Source organism: Aplysia californica, unplaced genomic scaffold (assembly GCF_000002075.1).
Source record: "Aplysia californica isolate F4 #8 unplaced genomic scaffold, AplCal3.0 scaffold00047, whole genome shotgun sequence".
Classification (NCBI taxonomy): domain Eukaryota; kingdom Metazoa; phylum Mollusca; class Gastropoda; order Aplysiida; family Aplysiidae; genus Aplysia; species Aplysia californica.
The window spans coordinates 1,900,026-1,908,465 of NW_004797317.1; the positions used below are offsets into that span (position 1 = coordinate 1,900,026).

The 8,440-nt window shown below is 44.1% G+C and overlaps 1 protein-coding gene across 1 annotated transcript in view; it reads right to left on the reverse strand.

The window, feature by feature from the left end:
* The window catches only part of LOC101848804 (netrin receptor UNC5B-b), a 205,910-nt gene that overhangs the window by 6,610 nt on the left and 190,860 nt on the right, over positions 1-8,440 (reverse strand). The window contains exons 11-16 of the mRNA XM_035968228.1: positions 7,369-8,190; positions 3,041-3,142; positions 2,204-2,370; positions 1,589-1,825; positions 774-920; positions 43-213 (exon numbers count right to left, since the gene is read on the reverse strand). Of these exons, the coding sequence (XP_035824121.1) occupies positions 43-213; positions 774-920; positions 1,589-1,825; positions 2,204-2,370; positions 3,041-3,142; positions 7,369-8,190 (1,646 nt within the window). The remainder of the gene's footprint in view (positions 1-42; positions 214-773; positions 921-1,588; positions 1,826-2,203; positions 2,371-3,040; positions 3,143-7,368; positions 8,191-8,440) is intronic.

The following is an 8,440-nucleotide window of genomic DNA, read 5'->3' on the forward strand; positions in this document are numbered from 1 at the left end:
CCTACCGGATTTACAAACTCCAGACCCAGTACCCAAACTTACATCTTTGAGGTTGCAGTTGATGAGCAGCGTCTGTCTGTTGCTGAGGATGGCCTTCTGATACACCTGGATCTTGCAGGCCAGCCTGGACACGGAGCGCTCCTGTAGCTCCAGGCTGAAGGAACAGTGGAGGTTGTTCTGGTTGCCGCTCCAGATGTGGCGGAACGGGATTTCCTGAGAGCACAGGGGAAAAAATAGCAATTAAAATCTTCCCCACTTTCAGCGATAAACAATTTTTAACATAACTAAGCAATTACATGCATCTATATTTTTCTTTTCCGAGTGGAAAGTAATGTTCATCAGTGCTTAGAAAAATATGCTCCTAGTTGAGCACAAGGGTTCAAAAGGAAGTGCATTAAAGCATAACATTCTCCAAAGAGAAGTTTTAGATTTAAACAAAAAAAGAAATTTTCACAAACAAAAACAAAATGGCTCCATGTCCACAAAGCCACTAAAGATGCTGTGTTTGATGGTGTTCATCCAGTAGCCTAACGATTTCTACAGCTCATTTGAAGCATTAGTCGTAAAAGATGAAATCACCCTATAATATGCTTTTCTACTTTTCTTTTCTATTTAATAACTGTATTATTCAGCTTCATGGCAAAACATGACTTGCCACATACCACAGCTCAGAAAAGTATAGTCTAGACATGGTTTTTATTTACTGCTACTAATTAACCTTTCGTTAACCAAAACATAATACAGCAATGAGCTCAACACAGGACAACCCTCACCTGGTAGTTGGCCGCCAGTTTACTCCTCCAGCCTGAGGAGAGTTCCTCTATCGTCAGACACAAGTTGTTGCCGCCATCTTGGAATGGAATCTGCTTTGGTTTATCGAGAAGGCGTCCTCCCAGTTTCCTCTCCACTTGAATCACACCCTGAGGACAAACATACGGATACATCATGAGTCTACATAGACTCATAGACTCATATCTCAGAAGAAATGACGCCACTTTGGAAATGACAGAGTCGTGCATAAGCCACACCCACAACACCAGCTCCAGCTCCACCCTTACCAATCAAGCACACGAAAATACCACGTCGAGATACGACTTCTCGAAGTCAAAACAACAATGGAACAATTAATCAGAAGATAATAAGGGAGAAAGCATTGTTGGAATAAGCCTCTTCCTGGGTTGGCAGTCTGAGCTTGTATAGACCTGCACGACATACAAGGATGTCATACCGTTGCTCCGATAACTCCAGTAATTTCAGAAAAGATACAGTTTGTGTGTCTGAAAATAATATATATAAATGAAAGAAACAACTTACTATGTTTTGTGTTTCTATAAATACATGAACAAGTGAAGCATTTCAGAGTTTAAAAAAAACAACAAAAAACCCCATCTCCAACTAGATCTATAATTACATTTCATTTTCTGTTTCTATAAATACTCGTACATGAATAAGTGAAATATTTAAGAGTAAAAAAACCCAAAAAAAAACACCCCCCAAACCAACAACTATAAATAAACGACTATGGGAAACATTACAGAGCCTGTGCCTCTCTACTAAGTACAGTACCCAAACGAGCGAAGGAACTCACGTCTAAAGCATCGATTGTGTCTTCCACGACGTAGACCCTGATGCTGTAGTCCACAGAGGGTGGCATGGCTGGGGCGAAGGCCGCTAGTCTGTAGATCTTGAGGGCGCGACCTCCGGGCACAGACTCGCCGATCAGGGTGTAGCGGTTGAGGAACTCGGTCATAACATGGCATTGGTTTGGATCCAGCTGTGTGTAGATGGGGGAGTTGATGGTCTCGTGGCCCAGGACCACCACTCGCTGGGGAGTCGGGAGAAGAAAACACAGCTATGATTTGTGGTTCAGTTAATAAAGGAGGAACACTTTATGTCATGAGAGATAATAAAATTGAGTGCACTAATCTAATGAAATGTTCAAAGCTTATCCAAAAATATGTCTCGGCAAAAGTGGGGAGTCATTTCGACATCATATTAACCGCAGGTAAGTAAGATGCCTTGGTATGGGTGGGTGTGTAAGTAGGTAGGTGGGTGGGAGTATAGGTAGGTCAGTAGGTACGTAAATAGGTAGATGGATAGAGGGTAGGCACCTAGGTAGATAGGTAGACAGACAAACAGACAGACAGACTGACAGACAGACTGTGACAGACAAACAGACAACACTATATATATATATACTCACCCTCCAGTAAGGCGGCTCGTCTATGGGCGACTCACTCTTGTAGATGGAGAGCACCCAGCCTCCCTGCCTCATGTTGGCGCAGTGCTGGAAGGACAAGATGACGGGCTTGAGCAGCTGCACACTGGGCGGGCCCACCAGGATCACGGGGCTCAGGATGGTCTGGTGTTCTGCGAAGAAACATTGAAATCATGGTCAGTATTAACTTCTTCTCCTGGATCTTTTAGTTTTAGTTTTAGTAGAGGCTTTACGGTGCTCGCAACTGCATAAGGTCATATGAGCGCCAGAATATTAGAGGTGTAACAAGAGAGCAACAAACATAAAAAAAGAAGGGGAGATAAGGACGATAGTTGTTTCATAGGAAAGAAGAAGCAAACCACACCAGAGCACCGCCAACCGCCAACTCCTTTATCTTTATATTATGGACTCTGCAGTCTCTGATGTGAAGGCAGCTTTTCGCCACAGGTCCTCTAGGCTCATGTAGAGTTTTGGGACTTTCTGCTTAAGTTCGGGCCAGAAAGGCTGCTTTGACTTCAACCCTGTTTGACATGACCAAATGTGTACTGGCTTTGTAAATTTGAGAAGAAACAGAAAAGTGTTTCATAAAATATCAACTCCCCCACCCTCTAATCTCACGTAAAAAAGTCGCATTAAAACGTGCAAGGCGAAGAAAATCCAACAATAATAATAACAATAATGATGATGACAATGATAATAATAATAATAATAATGATAATAATAATAATAATAATAATAATAATAATAATAATAATAAATAAGTCCAATACTAGGAAAGGAATGCCGGTATTTCGACCATTGTGTGAGTACAGGGTGACCTACCCGTGAGTCGAGGCCTGTCTTTGTCGTCCCGACACACCGCCATGTACAGTTCCTCCACGTGACCTTTCTTGATGGCGCCCTCGGGCACGGTCAGCAACACACCTGGGCGGAGGAGGAAAAGGCGGGAAATGGTTAAAACATTTGACTAGGTTTTAGTTTGGTAAGAGTTTTGACGGTGCTCGCAAATGCATAAAGTCATATGAACGCGCGTAACACTTGACTTAGGCGTGTTGAGTGGCAGGTGTTCATTGTGTAGTATATTATGTGTTCGTTGATAGTGTGTGTGCGAGAGACTTCATGGGTTTCCGTGTTCGTTTGTGTGTGTAAACCCTCTCTGGTGTGTGTGTGTGTGTGTGTGTGTGTGTGTGTGTGTGTGTGTGTGTGCGTGAGTGTGTGTGAGTGTGTGTGTGTGTGTGTGTGTGTGTGAGTGTGTGAGTGTGTGTGTGCGCGTGTGTGTGTGTGTGTGTGAGTGTGTGTGAGTGTGTGTGTGCGTGTGTGTGTGTGAGTGTGTGAGTGTGTGTGTGCGCGTGTGTGTGTTTGTGTGTGAGTGTTTGCGTTTGTATTATGTTTGTCTGTGTTTCTGTGAAGTGGGGGAGGAGCAGGGGCAGAGTTCATGAGTGTTATCAAAAGGCACGAGCGGCGTGTGGCAAAACACTTGGCATTTTCTTATAAACACAACAGTGCATGGAATGGCCCACTCAAAACTTGATATATGTCAAGGAGGAGACTGGGGTAATATCAGAAAGCATAGAGATGCCATGGTGGAGAAATTAGGAGGGTTGGGAGACAGAGGGTGGCAAATGGCAGTTTTGATACGTGTTGGCCAAGAAGCGATGTCTACTTGAGAGAGAAAGCGTAGGTTGAAGGATCTGAGAAGATTTACCTTTTCATTCTACGCTATAGATATAATCGGTCCGGTGAAGACTTCTAAGAGGCAAAGGGCAGAAGCGAGATAAACAGGTGATAGTTTCTGGCAACTCAGCACAAATAAAAAACAAATTCCGTCAGGAACAGAGAAAGATCACAGTGACGTTGAATTTGAAATATAAAATAGAAGGAAACGTGATTATGGAACACGCCACACAACATACAATGACGACATGAGAACAGGAAAATTTCCCCAATGAACATCCGCCAACCATAATTCGTCAATATAGAAAACTCACACACCATAGGGAGTTCAAACAGACCGATTTGTTGGGCACGAATTGATGTTATATTATACTTATAAAGCACCGTAACAGAGCGTGTGTTCCACTTTCACGATTCTAAAGTTTGAGTCTCAGAGCTAAGCAAACAAGAGCAAAAGACCAGAGTCACAGTCCTCTCATTTCAATCAGGATTCCAAAACCAGAAAAGAAACACTACGAAATACGACAAACAAGAAAAGACAGGGATGGTAAAAAATCAAGACCAGCGTTAACACCTTTTGATAAATGCACCTGATACTGCGGCCTTCTCCCCCCCTGTTTTGACAGCGTCATCGGAGCCAGTGAGTAATACGGAACAGCTGCGGTCAAATCTACTCACTTAAGTCTCGTCGGGGCAACATCCAATCTCCCGGCCTATCTTGGGTGTCAAAAGCCTGGCCTTCTACTTCTAATGCATTCACTGCTTCACACTCACGGCATACACACACACACACACGGGTAAAAGTAAGAAATATTTTCGTGGCTCTGAACTGAGATCTGCTGTTGAACCCAAATCTTTTTTAAACGAAACAACAGCAAAACCTGCAGTGTGGGGTGCTAAAGGAATACTGTTGTTTCAGATGCGAGAAAAGCAAACTGGATCTTTTTTTTTATGCCGATGTCAAATTGGTTTCATAAAGAAGAGAGGCGTACGTTTGAGAAGTGAATTGAAAAGGCAAGTGAGGTTCTGTGGAATTTTCTTCAAGAAAAACGGGTTCTAACTCACTGATATCAAAATCCAAGGGTTATTATTTATTGCAGCCAAGCATGACTAGATAGAGGGGCCATTGCCAAAAAATGTTAACGAAAAATATGATTGTTCAGAATGGATCTACATGCAGTTTCTTGGTTTCCTACTACGATGAAAACTAAAGAGACCAGTGAGAGAGCACGGAAGACATCCACATGACTGAGGTTTATTCATATGGAATGTGGATTTAAAAAATGGACTGGTGTTGTATCGTGTATCCCATGTTCACAAATGAAAGAAAAGAGGCTAGAAGAAGTGAAACAGTTCTGTCTTCCACGCAAAGCGAACAAATAAAATTTAAGCTAATTAACTTTCACTCTTTTAAAGTTAAGCCTTTCTTCTCTCCGATGCTTAAGAAAGTTTGAAAAAAGGCAAAGTTGTCAGTTATTTCCGGGCTAGAATAAGGCACCCTTCACAGGATTAAAACGCCAGCTCGATGCGAGAGACGATTAAGATTTATTAAATTACAATAATGAATATTAATTGCCTCTCCCCCGTCATGGCTAGGGCTGGGGCAGAATGCTACCGGAGACAACTATGGGGTAGGGCCATATTTCACTGGTTCTCCAAGCTCTCTGTGAGGAATGAGTGTAATTAGTGGGCGATTACCACCCCACGCCCCCTCTGGCAGACACGGACACTCACGTGCACCAGCAGGAACACAGACAGCTCGAAGACAGACACACACAAGGGCTCACTGGCATACAAACTCACAGAAACTAACATACAGACTACCCATAGACATAACCCACTCACAGACATCTGAACTGATATAAAAACTGGGAACTAACAGACAGTTGTTTGTTCTCATCATTTATTTCATGTCTAACAATCAAAACCCTCACAAAAAAAACAAACAAACCCCCAGTTTTTTAAATAGAAAGTTTGAATATTCCGCCGCTTGGGGTTGCATTTTGACGTCTCAACATCCCCCCCCCCCCTTACCCCAAGCCCCTATATGTTCCGACATAATGTCCTATTGCGCCTATACAATTATGCCTGCCTTTTCTCTTTCTTAAAGAATTATTTCCTATCTGTACACTACGTGTTCTTGTGTGAACTAAATGCTAACTTTTCCACTCATCCGAGCACGCGAGACAGCACAAAGCCGAGGGAATCAAAGAACTGACATCAGAACTGAGACGACAGTCTTCACAAAGTGACGTCAATAACATTTCTACCATAACAACGTCATTGAGCATCGTAAATGTTTTTATTCCCTAAATAAAAATTCACAGCATCAATATTTGAGAGAATTGTTTGTTTAGTTTCTAAGACTCGCTAGCCACGAACACCTTGATTGGTGAACAGTGCCATTAAAAAAAGTTGATTACGTTCAGCGTTACGCTAAACCCTAAAAAGCCAGGGAAGCGAGGCAGTTATGGTGCCCACTTGTCGTAAAACCAAACTCATAACTTCCAATACACAAGGAAATGTGACGTGAAACCCTCATTAAACAAGCTTTATACCAAACCAAACCAAACCAAACCAGACCCGGGACTTTAGGACAAAGTGACATGGTCACAGCCAGGGGCGTGACGTCACAAATGACGGGATTAGAAATGGCGTAATTCCTGGCTGCTGGTCATAATTAATGACCCTCGCCCTCTGGCCGGGAAAATATGATCACAGTGCCAGCGGAGGTCTGGCGCATGGTAATTGTAACCAGATCGCTTCCCTCTGTCCGCAGGGGGCAAATTACATCACATTTTCTTCCTGACCTTTCTGGTAGAGCTAACACTGACAAAGAAAAGTGCGAGAATTGTTTTTTTTTTAAAGGTGACAAAAAAAAAAAACCAAAATAAGAAAAGAAAACACGAAATAAAAAAGAACATGAAACCGAAGAAGACAGATGAAGTAAACGCACCGGGCTGAAGTCTGAAATAGTTACAATCAATTACAACTGAAAGCCTCTGTATGGTTAGGAAAGGATTAATTGTATTCTTTGTCTTTGATTTGGGGTTTGGAGGTGGGAGGGGGGGGGGCTTTATCTGTGTGGTCCCAGCATAAAGAATTTGTCAGGGCAGTGAGAATCACTCCCCCATGGCCAGAAGCAAGATTTTCAGAAACCTTTAGTTCTATATGAAAAATGAAAGGAACCTTGACTGAAATTACCCTTGCTATCACACATTTTACTTATTCTTTTTCAAGAAAGGACAACTATAACTGTAAAAAGGGTTGGATAAAGATCTCTGTAACCTTCACAGCAAGAACCAAAAAAAAAACAACAACAAAGAAACAATAAAAATTACAATATAATAATAACCTTAGCGTCAGATCAGAACGAATATCAAGGCAAAGTTACAGAAACCATTAAGCGCTAAAACGAAACCAAACAGCCACTGACACAACATGGCGAGGTCAAGAGACATGCGCCATTTTCTCACCTGACTCGGGCAGGAAGAGCCTGCCTCCCGTGTGGTTGAAGGTACTCCACGTGACCGCCTCTGTGTCTACATTCCCTGGGAGCTGGACCGAAATCACCGACTGCCGGCTGTCCTGAAGGCTGTCACATTGAGACAGTGGTCTCCCGTCACAGGACGAGGGTGCCGGCGGGGGCAGGCCGCTCTTAGAGTCCTTCATCCCCAGCTTCTCCACAGAGGCGTTGTTGAGGTTGTGGTTGATGGTGGGCTCCACCATGACCATCTTGTTGTTGGGTCCGGGCACGCCGCTGTAGCAGCCTGGAGTCGCCATACCGCCAGAGTGTCTCTGAGGAGGTTTGTCCGACGGGAAAAACTGCTGGGTAGCTGTAGACGAGTAAGGAGTGGGTCCGCCTTGATTCCCTCCTGCCCCGGAAGAGTACGACTGGGGCGTCTGTGGCGAGTACAGAGGCTGGGCGATGGGAGAGTACGGCCTCCCGTTAGAGATGTAAGACTGGGTGTCCGGCACGCTGTATTGCCCGGGTTCCATTCCCGCTTGTGGATACATCCCAGGCACATCGGGGACGCTGTAGGACGGAGAGCTGTCGTGGATAAAGGGAGACTCTGGGCCGCTCCCGCCGATGCTGCTCCCTCCACCACTCCCCCCTCCGCCGTGGTAGCCCGGCATTTTGTCCACGGAGCCCACGTGGTTGTTGTTGGGGGACTCGTTGGAGCCCTGGCTGTGGTTGTAGGTCTGGTTGTTGTGGTTGTTGTGGTGGTGGTTGTGGTTGTTGTGCTGCACCGTCACCACCACTGTTTGGGTCAGGTCGGGTTGCATGGACAACATGTCTGAAAAATAGACCGAAAAACCCATACTCAATTTGCGTGACTTATGGGTGCTCTTACACCTAAGATAGAAAAGTAAATCGCGAGAATGGGAGTGTTTGGGGAAGGAGGTCCTTTTCAGGATTGATGCAGTACTATAAATAGCTCTGGTGTAGGCCAACCTAATTCGTGCTATGCTGTGGCCAGCAACCCTTTAACGATTCTTCTTCTTCTTCTTCTTCTTCTTCTTCTTCTTCTTCTTCTTCTTCTTCTT